At 43.4% G+C, this 19,721-nt stretch overlaps 2 protein-coding genes across 3 annotated transcripts in view; one reads left to right on the top strand and one right to left on the bottom strand.

Annotated features, from left to right (window-relative positions):
* The window catches only part of LOC111068905 (maternal protein pumilio), a 205,400-nt gene that overhangs the window by 125,485 nt on the left and 60,194 nt on the right, over positions 1-19,721 (bottom strand). The gene's annotated exons all lie outside the window — the stretch shown is intronic.
* LOC111068911 lies at positions 1,245-2,795 on the top strand. The gene is made up of 2 exons (XM_022358702.2): positions 1,245-1,405; positions 1,488-2,795. The coding sequence occupies exons 1-2, from the start codon at positions 1,287-1,289 to the stop codon at positions 2,734-2,736; spliced, it is 1,368 nt and encodes a 455-aa protein (XP_022214394.2). The 5' UTR covers positions 1,245-1,286; the 3' UTR covers positions 2,737-2,795.

The following is a 19,721-nucleotide window of genomic DNA, read 5'->3' as shown; positions in this document are numbered from 1 at the left end:
TCCAACAAAGGACACAAAAAACAAAGCCATAAAGAGAAGAAATGGAGAGTGAAAAACAAATATTGGGGGCGAAAGAGTGGCTTAAAAAATGCCTTTTAAGGACTACTAAAAATAAGTTAAAGTGCTGTACATTCATTTTCATTTGGATATCAAGGGTTTTCCTTGAAGAATTCTTCTGACTTAAATCAGTTCAATATACTTTTGGGAGATGGATTTTTGGTTATCCGCTCATTCGACGGATGTTCCCTTAGGGGAACCCTATTGCAATACTTTAGAAATATACTCATTCGTATATGACTGGCAACCACATAAGGGGCACACTGGAAGCGGGGCAAGTTACACCAGACGATACCCATCTATCTATCGATAACTACTCTGAGAGTCGTTCGTTTTAAATCGATAATTCGAAGCAGCCTTGTACTCGTTGTACATTCCCACATATATTCCATCTGTTGATGAAATGGAATTCTTCAGATTCTTCAGTTTAACCTGGTTTTACATTGTTGTCCATTGCTACCTCTTTAAATACTTCTTCAACTATTTCTGATATTCCTTGTGATTTTTATTAGCTTTTCAAGGTCTTCATTTGGGATGCGGCAAAGTGCTCGCTCTCTTGCAGCACTTTTCTGGCTTCACTCGTCCGACGAGATCATGGGAGACAGAGCAAGGGACATAGAGAGAGATAGATAGAGAGGGAGGGAGAGAAATAAACGAGCAAAGTGCGTGAACAGAAACAGCAAAATGGAAATTGTAATCGAAAACGAAAACGTTACGCATGCGTCTTTTCTCTCCACCCAAAGGAAGGCGGGTGGGGTGGGGTGGGGTTTGTTTCCATGGAAATCCGCATCTGCTGTGCCGTTTTTGCCTTGGCTGTTGCTTTTGCTGTTCCTGTCGCTGGACTTTCAAACGTATCGAATATCAAAGTCAGAGCGAGATGGCTACAAAAGGAAGGAAAGAGACGGGCTGATGGCAGTACAAATTGGAAGCTGCAAATGGAAATTGAATGCAATTGGAAACGTGAGGTTGGGACTCGCACCATAAAACCATCCCACCATCCATCCAACCATCCTCTATGTAAATCTCTACTGTTCAGTGAGCATCATTCGCTGCCGAGCTGGAACTGGAGCTGGAGATGAAATTGAATCCGCTCCGCTCCGGCTGAAATTCCGGCTGAAAGACAATAAAAGTACGCGTGTGGCCAGAAAGATTCGTCACAAGGCGGTCGACACGCAACGCGAAAGCAGCAGCAGCAGCAACAGCAAAAACCAAACAAAAGTTATGGCGACATGGACCTGGATATCCTGAAGCACTCGTCCACCTTTGTCTGGGCCACCATCCTCATATGGAGCCTGGAGTTGAACTTCAGGAGCTGCCAGGCAGTGCCAGGCGGAAGCAGCGGGGAGCGGTGAGTGCTACCAAGGAGTCTTCGTCTTCATCTTCGTCCTCTCATCTTTTCATTATCTGAACTCTTTTTTTTTATTTTCCAGTGTCCACATCCGCCTCCACATGCCGGAGGTGGTGCGCAAACACACGCATTTCCACAACGTCTACAAATATCCCAACAAATTTCCACAGCACTCGTTTCCAGTGCCAGCGCCAGCGCCAGTTCCAGCCCCAACGGCAGCCCATCCGAAGCTGCTTGGAAAGCCGCACGTCCAGCTCTTGGGATACACCACAGCGGCGGGGGGAACGGGCTCCATGTCACCGAGTCTGATGCAGTTGATGGCCACAGCGGTGGCACCCACACACGTGCCACCAGCCCCCAGCAGCCTGTCCCCCAACTATGGGCCCGCTTTGTTCGATAACTTTAACCAGGAGCTGCTGAACGAGGCGGCATCCCTGAGCGCCACACCGACAACGACAGAGCGGCCGATCCCCAAGCCGGCGATGAAGCAACAGTTGCTGCAGCAGATCTTCACCCCGAACGTGATGTCTGCCCTGCAGCAAGAGGCGGAGCCCGAAGAGCAGGACAGTTCCCTGGAGGAGGATCAGTTCGAGAAGAACTCCCTGCTGAATCTCAATTTCCTCGACGCCCTCCAGCGGGAATATTTCAGCAAGTTTGGGGGCCGACGCAAGCGGAAGAAATCGCCCACAAAGTTTGGCACACGACCAAAGGAATATCATCCACTTCCTCCGGCAAAAACAAAACCATATTACTACCTGGGAAATCAGGAGGAAGACGATCCCTACGAACACTTCGAGGACTACAGTGACGAGCCGCAGGACGACTACGAGGAGGTGATGCTAATGTCGCCCGACAGGGGCAGGGGCAGGCATTCAAATCCCACTTCCTACATGGAAAGCTCCAGTAAATGGGGCGGCTACTTTCCGTCCGAAACGGACCTGGACGATGCCCAGGGCTACGACAGTGCTGTGGCATTCAGTAGCCAGGACAACAGCATCTCGGCCATGCCCACAGTCGAGGACTTCCTGGAGGATGCGAGCAATCATTCACCGCCTGGCTATGGCAACTTCTACGATCCCCATCCCTATCCCTCCTATGGCGGCTCCCAGCCATCGCCCTGGCTGCCATCCCCCACGGAGGCCAGCCCCTCCGCCGCAATGGCCAATAGTTGGGCCAAACCCAGCACCCCCACCAGCTCTCAGCCCACGAAGGGCCTCAGACTACGCCCCAGAAGGCCGGGCTCCGGCCACAAGGTCCGCTACGTGAAGCTGGTGACGCGAAAGAAGCGCAAAAATCGCGAAAGAATCAGAACGAAAAGATATCGCCCTTGATGATCGGAAATTCCGTTTTAGCTTCTAAGAATATGGTTTTCGAGTTACTGTCAAATTCATACGTTTAATAAAATGTTATTTACTTTTAGTAGAGAGATTGAAAGAGAAACCACTTGAAATCTGTTAAATGGAATGAAATGCATGCAGTCTTACCCAAATAAGTAAATTATTTAAAAGCACATCGAACTGGTTTTAAGTTCTTACCTAAAACGAGAAAGAGAAAGACAAATTTCAATTAGAAAAATAGTTCAAAAGAATATATAATAGTATACAGATATGAGAGTCCTTTCGCTTATGGGAACTTTATATGTAATTGAGGCGTAGTCCAGCAGGGACTCGGAGTCAGTGTAATTATAAATAATTAATGTATGGATGGCTATTGATATAGGACGGACCTCTGGGGGTTTCTTCTTTCATATTCTCGCGCTTCTCTTGGCTAAAACAAACTCTCATTAGATGAGCACACAGACCAGAATAGAAACCAAACCAGGGGGGCGAAACTAGAAGTAGAGGGTGAACGAGAGGAGAGACGAAGCCCATAAACAGTAACCAGAAACCGATTCGTAACCATCCCCTCGTTCCAGACCAAGCAAATAAAGTGCACAATTAAATGTGCAGAGTGTAGTGGGTGGAGGGTGGAGGGTAGAGGGAGGGCGGGCATTGGCCTCGACTCCGAGCAAATAATAAGTACAAATGCTAATAAAATTCAATTAAAGGCCACAAAATTACAATAAAAGTGGCCCGAAAAGGGAAACTAACTCTGGCCAAATGTCCGCCCAGACAAAGTTCGAGGCGAACGAAACCCCAAAAATGCTGGAGGAGTGCGGATGTGCGACTGGGCGCAGGGCGCAGGGGTGCCACATGAAAAGTCAAAATTAACGACTCATTTGGGCAAATTGAAGCCATAAACTACAAAGGCATAGGGAACGAGAGAGAGAGAGCGGGATAGAGGGAGCGAAAGTCAGGACCAGGCATCTTCATTCGCGACATTTGAACCAACCATACATATATATATATACTATATGTATTACATATGTATATATATATATTCCAAAATATATGCAGAGTCGGTACGCAAGAGAGTGATGGGAGAAGTGAGAGCTGTGAACCTGAAGGAGGATGTGTGGAAGGATGAGTTGGGCAGTCGTCAGTCTCTGCTTGTTCTGAATATTCCGTGGGTAGTACCCATTATTCCTAGGGCACATGTGCCTCCATAGTCGGACGAATGCCAGCCAGTGTGTGATATGGAACTCTGATCCGTAAAGACCAAATAAATAATAATACAAAAACTGTCAGATTAGCGGGTATCCTGTAGTCCGAAAGACGACGCTTGCTTTCTTGCTTGTTTTATTTATTTTTTCGGTTATAAACATAAAGGACAGCACCGAAGAGAGAGAGAGAGAGAGAGAGAGTGAAAGGAGAGTGCAGGATGAAACATTCGCTGCATACTTTGGGGGCCAACGAAATTAAAAGCGTGTAAAGATTTTCATTTTCTCGGGCAGAGCGGAACGAGGGTTGCGGCGTGGGTGGAGCGGGAGAGTGTGGCAAGGATATCTTCAGGAAAGTTTCGTAGCAAGCGAAACACATAAAGTGTTGATGTGTCAACCATATGACATTTATTGTTTAGACTACGAAGACAGCGATGTCTGGCTCTGGTTCTGGCTCTGGCTCTGGCTCTGGGGTGACATATGGGGAGGGAGGGGCAGCCGGAAACAAAGAGGAAGAGCAGCCATGTTTATTATGCCCACCAGATGGCATTTGGACAGAGGCAGAGGCAGAGTCAGAGGCAACAAGTGCAGAGATGCCAAACTCTAAGAAAGAGAGAGGGAGAGAGATGCCCCAGAGATGCGTGGGTGCCAGTCCTTGGTCCCATTTCAAATGATTTATGGCCGGGAGAAAGAGATATGAGGGCGGGCGGTGCGGGAGAGGATGATGTCATAATAAATAAATGTATTTACGATTAAAGTTATTCGAGGTTGAGGCCTGCGCAATGATCAATGGCTTTGTTATATGGCCATGAATAAATTGTTGGCAAAGGTCGCGAAGGAGTCGTGGGCTCTGTGCCAAAGGGAAACAGATTTGATCTATGAAGAGTGGTTCAAAAAAAAACTAACAAAAAATCGTTAAACTAATGCCGATCACACTTTACACTGGCTATAGCCAACTGGAAACCGAATTGGCAGCATCAGCCGAAAATAATATTGCCACAGTTGGTTCCCCCCAAACAAATTGCCAACACTTAAGTTCCGACCAATAAACACCCTTTACGACGATTTTTATGTTGGCCAACGGCGTAATTGATTTTCTCGATTTAATGGATAACAAACAAACAATCCCCACCACTGCTCTCGCAACAAAATGACCAATACTCTACAATATCCGATGATCCCCTGCCCTGCCAGTCTCTGGCCAACATGACAAATTTATCTGTCCACAAGAGCACAGACTCGTGTGAGTATTCGTGTGAGAAGAGGGAATATAAGAGCCACTTTCCCATTTCCGTTATTGTTTTAATGAAAGTGCCATAAAATGATCCCAGAACCATCGGAGGGATGGAAATACACGACAGATGGGAAAGGGCGGGGCAGTGGATTCTGATCCATCTCCTCCCACAAAAAGCATATTTGCCATCAAGTTTATAAGCCAAATAAACGCTTAATGATTCCTCTCGCATGTGCATCATAATAATTTCATTGAAAGAAAAATTAATTTTCCAATTCTCAGCTCGGAAACAGAAACATTCTCGTATATCGTTAGAGCCACAGGAAAATCATTTGTCATGGTGCGAGCGTGTGAAGGAGGAAGACCCCAACCCCAAAGAAAGGACGAAACGAAACGAACCGAAACGAAAAACTCTTTGGGTTGGCTAATTTCTAGACAAATGAGACTAGAAATCTTCTCTTGGAGGGGGATGCTTCTGCAATTGCCAAACAATTCATTAATTTAATTAATTTGTCGCTATTAAATATGGTTGCACAGTACCAGACGAATTTCAGTCCAGTCATCATCTACGATACTGAATGGGACAGTCATTTGTTAAATATACACCCATCCACCCACCCATCCATATAACAGTACCCCCCTCCCACTTCTCCTCATTCTCGTTCTCCTGCAACACTCGCATGTTCATCCATTCCCTGGAGAATCGAAGGGCCGACCTTTGGCCCATTTCTCTACTTTGTGTGGGTGTGGTTCAGGGTGAGGGAGAGCCGCCACAGAAGCGGGCTTAAATGGGTTAAGTGCTGGGCGGTAAACGCACTCATTCGCAAGTCTGCAAGACAAAAATGGAGCCAGCCAGCAGTAGCAGTAAACACCCACTAAAGCGAACCGGGTGTCTACAATACAATTACTTGTCATGCCACGCCCTTTTGTCGAATATCTCCGCCCAAAGGTAAGTGCAAAAAATAGTCATATCCAACAGAAGGGAGAGACAGAGAGCAGGTTGACTAGAATGGATATCGGATACGATAAACAGCGTAAAAGGAATACAAATTGAAGGAGAAGATTTATTTTAGAATTCGAATTGTGTAAAGTTCATCGATTGTTTTCCTGAAAATTCTTTACAATGGAGTACAATCTATCACAATTATTCAAGTGTATTCGAATGACATCATATTTTCCTTTCCTGGGTGTGGGTGTGGGTGTGAGTGTGTGTGGGTGTGTGTGTGTGTGTGTGTGTGGACGTGCCTCTACCCCCATGACACTCATCATCAAACGTACTTCATTTGCATTACAGTACGGAACGGCGCACCGTCCCCTTCCTCTCAACACCCCAGAAACAATCATGTAATCATCGGACAAACCGCTGGACAATTAAGCAATTTAATTAAAATGAAAAGTCCAGCAACAACAGCAACAACAACAAAATCGTCGTTGTCCAGAAGAGCCAGTAAATAAAATACTCGCGGGCATTACGACAAATGTATTACAAAATGCTAATTAAATGCCAGAGAAAATTGGGCCAAGCCTGCGAAATGGAAACAAACCTAATCACACCCCAAAGGGTCTCAAGGGTGGTGGGGTTAGGGTTGGAGTTGATTCCATTGAGGATTGTCCCATCCAAGCTCTCAAGTGCATTGTCCACAAAAAAAAAGTAGGGAACATTACAAATTCCTTGCGTATATTTGTGATAATTAAGTGAAAATTACACAATGTGTATCACACCCACAAGCACACAATAGCTATTACACTGGAGTATGTATTAATGTATGTATATTTATACCTCAGTCACTCTCCATTAACATACAACAATTACTGGCTAAATATGACAACAGAAGGACAATTTTAATAGGCACAACAGGCATTGCATTTAATTAATTATCAACATTATGCAATTTAGTTTGGAAAATAATTATACTTTGGAATTGAATACAATAAAATCTAATCCAAGCTAAGCGTGCTATGTTTTAATATTCAAAGTACATCCATTCCGATATCTGTTTATCAAACTTTGAGATTGAATTGAAACGAAATCCTTTCTGAGTGCACGCCTACTACATCCAGAAGCGAAGCGAAGATTATAAGTTCATCTCTTCCGAATCTCAGCCCCTGACTGTCAGTCAGAGTAATAAAGAGAATTAAATTTAGATTTAATGTAATTTCTGTTTGTTCTCCAGCAAAGGCTTAACTACTTTCTTTCCTTCATCTTCAATGTAATTTTCTGCTACATGTTACATGTTTTCTGTTACATGTTAAATGGTACCCAATGATATATGCATTTCCTCTTGAATCTGCAATTGCAATGCGAATTTACTCTGTTGAATTATATTCAATACGAAAATGGATTCACATTCACTTGGTTTGGACTTTCCAAACTCTCTTTTGGGGCCAGATTCAGTTATTATTATACTTTTTTCCTTCCCCAAACAAAAAAGAACGTGCCTCAAACAACAGAATATGAGATATTAAAATTCTAAGAATTTAACCTACTTCTAGTATCTGCTCTTACTTGGGGTTTATCTGCTAAATTAAATGTTTAGAGGCAGCACTGAAGTTGACATTTTCTTGATAACAATTAAAACGAATGAGTGCCGCAGTATCATCATCATCATCCGGAACCAACGCAAAACAGACGCAGATTTGCAACTGTAACAATAACAACAGATGACGGCGGCTATGATGATGAGGATGATGGGGATGGGGATGGATGCAAGGTCTGCTTGGCCGGAAAAATAAATATAAGCAAAATGTATGCGTGCGTGGCGTATGTCTGCCACATTCTTTGATGATTATTATGATGCAGTGCACAACAACAGTTTTCGGATTCTGATGAATATCATCAGAGGAGCATACCCATATCACGGAGAGGTAGGGAGGGGAGGGGAGCCCTAGTCCATCATATCTCGGGGCATGGTCTCTTTTGGTCAGCGGGACAGCTGTGATTACAACTTTTCTGTTTGTGTGTGTCTCTGTTTCGAATGGGTTTTCGTCCGTTTTTGACAGTTATGATGAAGAATATGTTTGTTTGTGTGTGTGTGTCCGATGTGGCACATGCCATAGGGCAAGGCACTTTAAATGTGGCACACACACACACACGCACACACACACACACAGGGAACAGTTGCAATCTCTAAAATTGAAATGCATTGAGGCAAAAACAGACGACACATGAACACAAAATGAATGCACACAATATTACAGTTACAGCAGCAGCAGTAGAAACCGATCCATTTTTCAGATTTGTATGTCAGTTGATTATTGATATTTGGTATTCATGCTGTCGTCTTCATCGATTTGCTCATAAAAATAGAGAACACCCGCTATTTGTTGAACGCATTGAATGACACGTTGGAAAGGTAATGAAAAGTATCCTGGGGTCCTCTCCATTAAGTTAAGCAACCAATAATAATATATCTGAACTAGACTCGTTCTCGAGCTCTTTTCCATTACACTGTCTCTTGTTGTCTCCGACATTCGATAAAGTTTTCCAGGACATTGTCACTGCATTTTCAACATATCATCTACGTTGACAGCGCTTGACCCCTGACATTCCCGACCACAAGACGAAACAAACGGAAGCCAAACCCACCAATTCCACCCATTCAAAGAACCTTGAAGTATTGCTTACGCAAAATACGTGGGAATAGTGGCGGGGTGGCGGTGTTAAAGTTTTCATGCAAGAAAAATAGTGTAAAATCAACTGAAAACAAATACGAGTCGAAGGAAAATAAAACTGAGCATACATTTTATTTTCTACTCGTATATTGCCACACTCTGACCCTGCCTGCCCGCTGCACCCTTCCTCCTATAAGGTGGAAAACACGAGCTGCCAACGCCCCAAGAATGCAATGCAGAGGACCAGAGGGGCCAGGGAGAGAACGAGAGAAGGGCCATCCGAAGAGGCCTGCCTGACTGCGTTCGAGTGCCCTCTGTCCATATATCATTCGGAATATGGGGAAAAATGTATTTTTATTATTATATTTTTCTCTGTTCAACTCTGGCTTGGGCAACACAACTTGTCCTTGGCGCCCTCGGACACACCACAAGCCAGAAAGGGAAAACTTTTGTCATTGAGAGCTGAGCGGAGAAAAGCGAAAATTGAAAAATATGCACGAGCGGAAAAAGTTTTCCATCATCACACGCTGGTCATGAGTGTGTGGATTTTGTTGGTGGTTAAGTTGTGAGAGCCCCACAAAACAGTTTGACAAGAACTGTGTCAAGTGCACCCGGAGCTGCGAAAAACTAAATCTGAAATATTTAAACAACGTTTCTGGGGCACACAAATATTTGGAAAGACTTATGAAAATAGAGAATGGCAAATGAACAAGATGAACATTGTTATTAGTTGGAACAGGAAATGAAGGAAAACAATCAGCAGAAATTGAATTTTTTTTAAAGAAATCCATGATTACTTTATACATTTAAGGAGTCCAGCTCTAAAAAAATGAACATTAATGAGTCGAAATGTCTTCTTGGGCTTTTTCTTCTTAATATGTTGAAACTACTGATGCTATTTCCGCCCCTTCAATTCTGTCTCATCCGAAGATATCAACTAGATTGTGGAAACACATTCCGATCGGATAAATATTAAAACCGGAATGAAGAAAACTGGTTAAAGCGCAGCTGTCGGTCGGCAGGCTCTTTGAACACCTGACAAATCAAATAAAATCAATAACAAAATCAATAGAAGAGCAACCAACGTATTTGTGGGCTGGGTTTTGCCAATTGCAAATCGAGGGCGATGATTTCCATGATTTAATCCAGTCTCAAGGTTGTGATCAGAGATCGGGCGACAAACGACTTTCCAATTCAGTTTCTTGTACCATTATATTTATGTACTTCATTACTTATTAACCCGCCATTTGAATATATATTGCACCTGAGCATCAGGTATCTGAGTAGGAATGTTTCTCAATTCCAACGTTCCGACTGGTTACAGTTTTAAATCAGCGCTGGGCGGCACATCCAAGAAAAGTACAAAAGGGAATGCCCGAGAATGCAAAATCCAAATACAAATCGAGTAGTCTGCTGAGGCCAACGACTCGAAAGCTCGGGACCGAAAATGTCAAAAACAAAATTCACACAGTATGTGAGACGAGCCTCGTCCCGGGTCTCGCTGATAAGGATTGCTCCCAAAATTCAGAGAAAACAAAAGTTTTGACAGACACAGACACAATATTTATTTTTTTCTACCGGTTTTATACCTTTTATTAAAGCTACTATCCAAATTATTCTAAATACGCGTGGTTGTTAAATTAAGTTTCCATTTATTACAATTTCATTTGCATCGCATAAAGTTTCATAAAGTTTGCTCCAATTTATTCAGCATTTAATTTGCCATGATCTCCACACGCACATTCCCATATTCTCCATCCTTTGCCTCGGTTCATTTTCCGGCGCATTTTCGCGGGTGGCAATGGATGGGAGGTGGAACTTTTCCTATGCCCTTCAAAGTATGCAACAGAAAATGAAGTTCACTTTTTTGGCTGGCGAGAGGACAAAGCGAGCGAAGGATGGGGATGGGGATGGGCATAGGGATGGGAATGTGGGTTTATCAACACTTCCGCACGGCGGTGCGCATACAAAAGCTGGAAAATTTACGCTGAATAACTGCCATGCCATAGACATAGATACATGCACACACACACACACACACATACACAGGCACTCACATGGTTGCGTATCCTGCTACTTTGCAGGACATTGTTTGCGCTTTGATAACACACACACACACCCCCCCACATACAAATGCGTTGTCATTACTACTATTGCACATGCCATGGCTTTGTGTTTGACTACAGGAACGGTAGAGGAACAGAGACACACACATACTCCTAGGGAAATGCAGAAAAGGAGGTGGAGAGATGGGAAGGACGCGCACTGCTGACGCTGCAGACAGCCCTATACATATATGGATATGGGTTGAGTGCGGCCTAGCGGCAGGAACGGCAGCAGTCAAAACTATTTTTCGCTTGGCATTTCAAGCATTTTATGGTTTTATTTCGACAAAAATTCGCCCCTTAAACGCGCTGGAATAGTCCTTGCATGCCAGGGAGAGGGAGAGGCAGAGGCAGAGACAGACAGACGTACAGAGACAAAGTCCAGAGTTTTATCCGCCAACTGGTACTGCTAGGCCCTGACGATGATAGCTTCCGTTTCGTTCTGTTGGGTTTGGTTCTGCTCCGTTCGGATCCTCTGCCTCCACTTCATTATCCACTCCACTCCATTCCATTCCCTCCCATTACAATTCGTTTCGCTGCTATTTGCCATTGGCCTCGACCATCTGTTGGGTGTAAATTCATTGTCATGTCCATTTCATTACGCATACGCAGCATTTGGCAAAGTATTTTAGTTGGTGCACAAAATTTATTGAAATATTTGCACAAATTCTGGCTCCGCCGAGCATCGATGGAAGTGGCGAGAACCATAGAGAATAATAAAGTAGGGCACATGCTGATGTGCCGGAATGGTCTCTGTTTCTGCCAAGCGACAAGCGACACTAATGAGTCCGCTCGCCTATGAGATGTTTGTAATGCGAATCAAAGTCATTCACATCCACATTCGACAAATGTGCCTGAATGTGTCGTAGGGCATGTAGCACTGCTAATGGCTAGAAGTTGTACTCATTAGTAGATACTCTCCTTAGAAAAAGGATTAGGCTTTTTACTAAGTTAAAAGGAAGAAAAAACCAACACAGGTTTTTTACGAGTCCAACAGTGAAACAAACCCCATTAAAACCAATTCCCAGCACAGTCAACCAGAAAAGCTTATTTCAAAAGGACTTACATAAAGCATACATCATGCAAATAGGAGACACCGCCCGCCCGCCCATCCTGTACAGCCCGAACGCGAGCTCCTGTACCAAGCAAATAGAACGTGAAATGAAATTAAAAGAGCAAATTACGCTTTTCAAAACTTGTGCAAATAAATACAAATAGCAGAAACGGCAGAACGGGGAAAAGGAGGATAGGACAGGCCGGGCCGGGCCGGACAGGACAACAAACAGGCAAAAGGAGATCCGGAACTGCGATGGGTGGGTAAGCTTAGAGAGAAGCGGACAGGAGATAAGCTGCTTGGGGAGGAAGGAAGAGGAACCTGCCTAAGCTCACCTAGTCCCGGAGCTCTCATCCGGTTGACTACTGGCCTCCTCTGCTTGTCATTAATATTTCACAGCAGCAACAACGAGGGAGCAGTTTACATTCTAAGCCCATAGAAAAGAACGACGATTTACTGCCTCCCCTGCTCAAACTCCACGTTCTCGTTCACGTCCCCGTTCTCATCCTAACCCGCCACCCACAATTAAAATCAGATTAAAGTTGCGCTAATTTATGCGACCGCACGGCGACAAAACAAAGCCCAGCTCTGAGGCAACACGGGGCATGGGGATGGAACAGGATGAGGCATGACATCATCCGGGAGCAGCTTCAAAAATGGAAATTTGCCCTGGATAGCCTTCTACTACACCGTAATTGCAGGAGAACGAAGTTTTCGCCAGAGTTCTTGGGACTGATGTCTCCTCGACTCGTTGTCTGCAGCATTGTTTTGCTGCTCTTTGGAAATATATCGCGAAAATTGTTTACAATTATTAAAAGGCCCCTTCTTCACTCAACTCAGTGTTATTGGTTTTGGCTTTGCCAAAATGTTTCTCAAAAGTCAAAAGTAAAATGCAAATGACAAGCATGAGGAGACCAGTCAATATTGAGGAGGTTCATCACACCTCCCGCACTCGGAGAACAAAGGTGACACTTGTACACTTCATCATAGCCGCTGAAGACTTTTCAATTTTCATAATTTTCCTTTCATTTCAGCTAAAAACCCCTATAAGGCAATATCAGAAATCCAACTGAAATCGAACATTCAGATTGGCTCGAAGCTGTGCGCATCGGGGTCACCAAATTACTAAAATTTTCGTAATCAAGTTATTAAAATATCTCGCGGCGTCCAGAGCTTCAATTATTTAATAATGTTGCTAGGTGAATTTTTTTTTATACCCGTACTCATGGGAATTAGATGGGGGGGAGTGTGCACGCAGAGGGCGTTTCGACCCCTAAGATATAACTTGATCAGCACATAGCCGAGCTGATAGCCAGCCGCTGCCGCCGCTGTCCGCTGTCCGTCCGTCCGCTTGATGGCGCCTGGACTCAGAGACTAAAGGCTAGGAAACCAATTGGTTTCCAGACTCATGTGATATCACACTGCTACAGTGTATTCAAAATTTCGCCCCGCCCCCTCCGCCCACACAAAGGACGAAAATCGGGGGCCGTTTACGATAAAACTAAACGAGATCGTAGGAGCCCAACTACCAGATTGCCGAACTGAATTAACGGACTAACATAGCCAGAATGGAATCATTTCAGTTGCTTCCCCTCCCCCCCGTTCCAGACAACGCACCATTTCCCCGCCGCCACCGCCGCGTTCAGGGGCCCGCGGAGGGGGACTAAAGGTACAGTACACTACAGTAGATGTAGATAGACTTGTAGATGGGTGGTACAAATGTAGCAGTAAAAGTAAATTTTTTTTATCTAAATCTAAAACATGCCAAAGTATATACTGACTGAGTGGGGGCGCGCCCCAGGCGACCACACGCCCCGTTTTAAATTATTTTGGGAATTTCTCAAACCCGAAATTGGTCGGGGTCATCAATAAATATTAACAAATGTAACCAAAATTTCTTCATAATTCCACACATTTTGAGCCACAAAAACGTTGCTGTGGATGGCAAGATCTCTCCCTTGCCGAATTTCTGGTGGTTCTGTCTGGGTGTCTGGACTTGCAAAAACACATTGCAAACAATTCAATTTAATTAAGAGTTTTGCCCCCCACTACCATAACCCTCCAGAACCCTCTCACCACTCCCCTATACGAATGAGAGCAGACTGAACATTTTTCGGGGGCTACACTCCATGCATCAACGAGAAGGGAAGCGAAAAGAAAAATTGTCATTCGGCTTTTGTTAGATCCATCAAAAGCAAAACACAGTCAGAAAGTTTGTTTACCAAGCCGGCGATGAGCCAAGTCCTGCTGTGGGTTTCGGTTTGGTTGGAATCTTTTTCTATTTTGGGATTTTGTGCATTTAATTGAGCACATTGTTGTCTAGTTGCTACAGACCGAATGAGGGGACTAGACTGAATCCCCTACAAGTTGTTTTTCGGGATACATAACACATGTGATTCACTCATTCAAGCTTGGTTTGCAATTTTGGAATTAATGTGACATTTTTGCTGATACTTGGTTTGGTTTTGCGTCTTGCCTTCTACTTCTACGACAGCTCCGAGAATTCATGGCAATCAGCTATGCAAAGCCACAAAAGTAGCCAAACACTAATCCAGAGAAAGGAAACTGAACGCAATTTATTGAATTCGCATTTTGTCGAAAGTTCAAAAGAAGCCATCCTTCTAGAATGTAAATAAATGTCGGGACAGACAGACAACCATCGAAAGGGAAGAGTTGCGTATAATAAATTCTGCTGGCAACAAATCCCAGGCAATTATTTACTGTAAATTTATATTGTTTATTAAAAGTAAAGCTCCGAGTTACATATGGGGCAGGAAATTCGAGTGCTAGTCCACAGGGGGACTGTGACACACAGCTGGGACCTGCAAGCGAGACGAAGACATGCTCGAGTGTTGCCTAAGAAGCAGAGCAAACATAACACTTGCCACCAGAGAGATGGGTTGTCTGTCTGTCTCTCTGTGTTCAGGGAATCAACACATACACATGCATATACTACTCGTACAAATTATTTACTTGCACTTGGGAACTTTTCTTTTCAGAGACAGAGAGAGACAGACAGACAGAGAGAGAGAGAGAGATATCTTTCTCTTCTCTAGCATAAATGGTTTTCAAATTCCACTTGAAATTGTCTGTCTGAAGCGAACTGCAAGTGCAACAACTGAACCGGATTTCATAATAATTAATTGGCTCTATTTATTTGCACATCTGTAATACAATACACATCTGTGTCTCGTCTCGTCTCTTCTCGTCGTGTGGTGTGGTCTGAGTTTTAGCCACTTTCCCCCTCCCCACCATTCCCCCTTAAACATTTATTGCTCTTCTAGTACATATTTTACTTTTATTCGTTTATTAAGTGCCAATGGCAATACTGGTAGAGTTTATAGAATCCTTTTCGACTTAAGGATGCAATGCAGACAGAGACACGCACCCAGCCCAGACAGAACCACAGCCACAGCCACAACTGACCGCAGGACAAATCCGAGCAACGAGTGGAGAGGATGCGTATTTAGAAAGATATTTTGCAAAAAGTTTCTCTACTCTTTGATTGTTTATGAATGAGCGAAACTCTGTCTGTGATTCTTAGGTGGATTAAATGCAGGACACGTAGTGGAGGATGCACGATGCCAGACATTTTACGATGTCGATAAATCTGGTGCATTATCGATTTAGATTTATGTATCGATGCAAGCGGAATAATACTCAGCAGTTCCATAAAACTCTCAATAGAAAATTACTTAATGGTTATTGGAAATAGTGTGATGTACTCGACTAGATAGCTTACCCTTACAAAAAAAAAAGTACAAGCCTCACAGGAATAATACTCCATGGCAAACAAGACCACTCGCACAACTCGGAGAATATTTACCCTCTCCGAAGTCTCTACACATTCCTTATGTTTTCGTTAAATACCCAACATACAAACATACAAAAACTTTTTGTTACTCTTAACTTGGCCAAAAATCTCTCTCATGTCTATTTGTTGTAATTGTATTTAGCCCCAAGCGCATTTTCGTTTGTCGGGTGCTTTTCCTACCTTTTGTCCCTGCCGATTCTGTTTGGTTTTTTGGTCGAGAGTCTTGGCAAGATCCAGCTTATTGTTAAGGATTTTATGGTCTAAAGGGTTTTTGTATATTTTAGGGAGAATAAAATATTCTTTGGTGCAGGCAGAACATGCCGTAATTCAATTCATAATTGAATCTCACTAATAGGGTTTTGCACATATTTTTGTGTGCAGAGTCATGCGTAAATTTTATTGCAAAATTTAATTGGCTGCCATTTGGTCTGCTCGCACCTGCACCTGCAAACACACCCAAACACCCGTACAGCCATTCATCGTGCTGAGCCAAGGCTCGGTATTTTAATTGAGTTTTTGAGCTTCTTCTGCTCTCCAGTCCGTCGGCTATCGGACTCAGGCAGCACCTGCCTATTCCTATGGTGGTGTGCTATTATCCACACGACTAGAACTGGGGGTTAGGGCGACAAACGTCAGTGCAGGTGCAGTGGCTGGCAAAGGCTGACTGGCTGGCTGGCTGGCTGGCTGGCTGGGCGGCGCAATTCTTGGCATAGCATCGCTTCGCATCGCATCCCATCGCTGATTGTTGGCAGAGGCATAACACGCATACGCAGTGTGGGAGGCTAATGGACTGGGCCTGGGAGAAGTGGCGAAATTGCCAAATTTCTATGGATATTCGATTTGAAGTTTGTACATTTTTGAGCCAGCTTTTAAGGCAATTATGGGGCGAATGAAGAGCAATTGGCCTTAATAATCGATTTGGGGTATTATAGTTTATCGAGAGAGCCACACATAATGGGACAAATGGGAAATGTTCTCGAACGCCAGTGGTGTTTTCTCTGAGTCTTATCGCTCAAAGTTAATATGAATGAATGCCGTCTGGAACTTGGACTATGTGTGCAAAACACCCTGGAATATAGTTTGGTTATCGTATAGGCATAAGCTATATCGATAACTACCCTATTTTAAAACTTGTTCGTAAAAGCTACACAAATATAACGCCAGTTGCGGTACAAACGCTCAGCATTAAAGCTTGCAACTTACATTTCCTTTCGCCCATTGCGCAGCGCAACAATCGATAAAAATTGTTTTGAATAGCAAATAAAGCGACAATTGTGAATGGCTCAGCAGACAGAGTCCGCAACCAACAAAGCGGAAGAGAGGCGACAAACAAAAAAATGCACATAAGCAAATCTACCTAAAAATGCAGTGCGAGGGATAGTGATCCGGAGAGCTAAGGGACCTTCCATTGCCCTTTCCGGACTGGCTGTCTGGCATGAAGGCATGACGGACTGACAGACTGACGGACTGACGGACTGACGGACTGGCAGTTAAAGCCAGTCCGAACGAACCTCTCTCTCTCCCTATCTCTTAGTCTCCCACACCCCCTGTGATGCCACCCACATCTGCACCATTATTTATGCATCAATGGCTGCTATGACGACATTCGCTAAATTGAAACAGTACATAGAGGAAGAAGAGAAGGGAGGCAGAAAGCAGGGAGAGGGAGAGCGATAGGACAAGGACACAATGGCGCCAAACAACGTCAGCGACACCGACGACGACGGCGACGACACACATGCAATGGGACGCCAGCAGAGACAAGGCATAGCGACCGATAGGAGAGGTGAGGAAACGTAGGTAGCAAAATAAAAGCTGTAGAAATATTGGCAAAATTGAAAGAAGTTAAATAAAAAGTGGAATAAACCTGTGGGGGTGTGGGGGAGGAGGAAGTGTATGCGGCGTCAGCGTCGGCGGCGGCAACGTTGACGCCGTCAGCGGACACATAAAAACTGCAGCCCAATGGGCTTTTGTTGCTTCTACTCTTTCTTTTTCTGTCACTCCCTCTCCCTGTGCTGATGCTCTGTTTTGCTTCCATTGGCTCTTCCCTCTCTGCCTCTGTTCTCTTTACTGTTGCTGCTTTGAATGCATTAAGTACTGGCTAAACAAGACAGCAGCAACCTTAACGCACAGTCACAATCCCCACGAAGCAGAGAAAGTCACGAACATTTTGATAAGTCACCTCAGAAGAGCTTGATGAACTTTCGTTAGCAGTAAAATTCCAATCACTGTTTAGTTCTGTGATCGAATGACATCCAGCTGCTGGTTTGTTTAGGAAGTACTGCTACAGCTGCTCCTGCTGCTTTCACTGCACTTCTGCTGCTCTGTTTCTGGTCCTGCTGCTTCTCCTGCTATCTGTCTGCCGCTCTGTCTGCTGCTATTGTTGTTGCTTTTGTATGAAACAAGCCACACAACTAAATAGAATCTACCATTCGCCCACTCACACTCACACTTCTACTCTGTGTCTATTTCTTTTTGCTTTATTTTTTTTTGGCCTTTGTCTGCTCCTGCTGCTGATGTTGAGTGGCTGCTGCTGCCCCCAACGACGCTGTCTCATAAAAACTGCAAACAGAAGCAACACAAACACAACACACAAAAGCAACAAAAAGGGAGATGCTCCCAAAGTCGCGTCGAGTCATTGAGCCAATTGAGTAAATTGTTTTATTGAAAGATTTTTCGTTGTGTCCTTGTTGTTGTGGCTGTTGCTGTTGCTGCTACTGTTTGTCGCATACCCTTGCATCGGGTATTCTAGTTTTTACGAGATGATTGAAATTCATAAAAGAAAACATATTTGACAATCTTGAGTATATTTTCGTGATCAGCACGCGATTGCTCGACCGATCCATTGCCATAGAAATGTAACAACCGATGCAGAACACCTCCAACATTCGATTCAACATATCCTGGAGTGTAAGGGTATCCAACTATAGGCTTTGGCTGACGGATTGTGGTTATGAATAGACAATAGACGACGATGTTGCGATGAACGAGCATTTTAGCAATTTTATTAAGCTCCCCCGATCTTCTTGTGTTAATGGCCCCTTGACATTTATGCTTTTTTGATGGTTACAAAAATATATATAAAAATAGAGTGATAAATCCCTTTATAAAAACTCGTATGTGGAATGTTTTCTGGCTAAATGCTTCTTCGTTTTGATTTTGTAGAAAAAGGAAAGGGTTTTAAAAAAAAATTTCTATAAAGATATGTATTCGAAATGGTAGTCAATTAAAAAATGTATGAATATATAAAAAGTTGGCAGCTCCATGGATTGATCTCAATTTTTTGGTTAGGTTTACTATCAAATTTCTATCAATTTACTTAGAAAATTAGCAGCTTTCGGTTTAATATCAAGTTTTCAGCTCCATTTAACATTTTTTTTAATTCTTTTTAGTTATTGATTAGATTTCATTTAAAACTTTTGAAGGATACTAATTTGCTTTTTAACAGCAAATTGAATTAACCCAAAGACTGCATGAAACTCCTGCCAACTTTCGTCAACATATGTATATTCAGTTGGACACAACGAAAAAAACAACAAACGAATTCAATTGTTTTCTTATTTTAAAAACAAAAGCTACAAATAAGCAGTGGTACATTTTGAAAACGAAAGTCGTATTTCCTTAATATTATTATGTATGTACTATATGTACACACAAAAAAGTTCGCCATAATTTGTGCATTTGTTCGAGCAGACAAAAGCGAAACAGAAGAGTTTGCGTCCTAAACTTTAGGGATATATTAGTTTGGTGGTAGATGTGGATGTGTCTAAAACCCATAAGGAATCGTTTTCGACCCCATAAATTGTATACTCGTATATTCTTGATTCTTGAGTCGATATATGTGTGTAAATCTGTCGTAAACATACTTTTGACTGCGTACAAACATGAGTTGTAACAATATCAAGACAGTACCTTCGCCGCTTACGTACATAACATATTGTAAAGGTTACATAAATCA

Source organism: Drosophila obscura, unplaced genomic scaffold (genome assembly GCF_018151105.1).
Source record: "Drosophila obscura isolate BZ-5 IFL unplaced genomic scaffold, ASM1815110v1 contig_4, whole genome shotgun sequence".
NCBI classification, from domain to species: domain Eukaryota; kingdom Metazoa; phylum Arthropoda; class Insecta; order Diptera; family Drosophilidae; genus Drosophila; species Drosophila obscura.
The sequence above is the reverse complement of the archived record's forward strand: the minus strand, read 5'-3'. Positions and strand labels throughout refer to the sequence as shown.

What these genes read in the sequence shown, in the direction of transcription:
- LOC111068911 (XM_022358702.2), top strand. Translation starts at nt 1,287, where the DNA reads ATGGACCTGGATATCCTGAAGCACTCGTCCACCTTTGTCTGGGCCACC. An exon ending in GGCGGAAGCAGCGGGGAGCG is followed by an intron (nt 1,406 to 1,487) that starts GTGAGTGCTACC and finishes TTTATTTTCCAG; the next exon opens with TGTCCACATCCGCCTCCACA.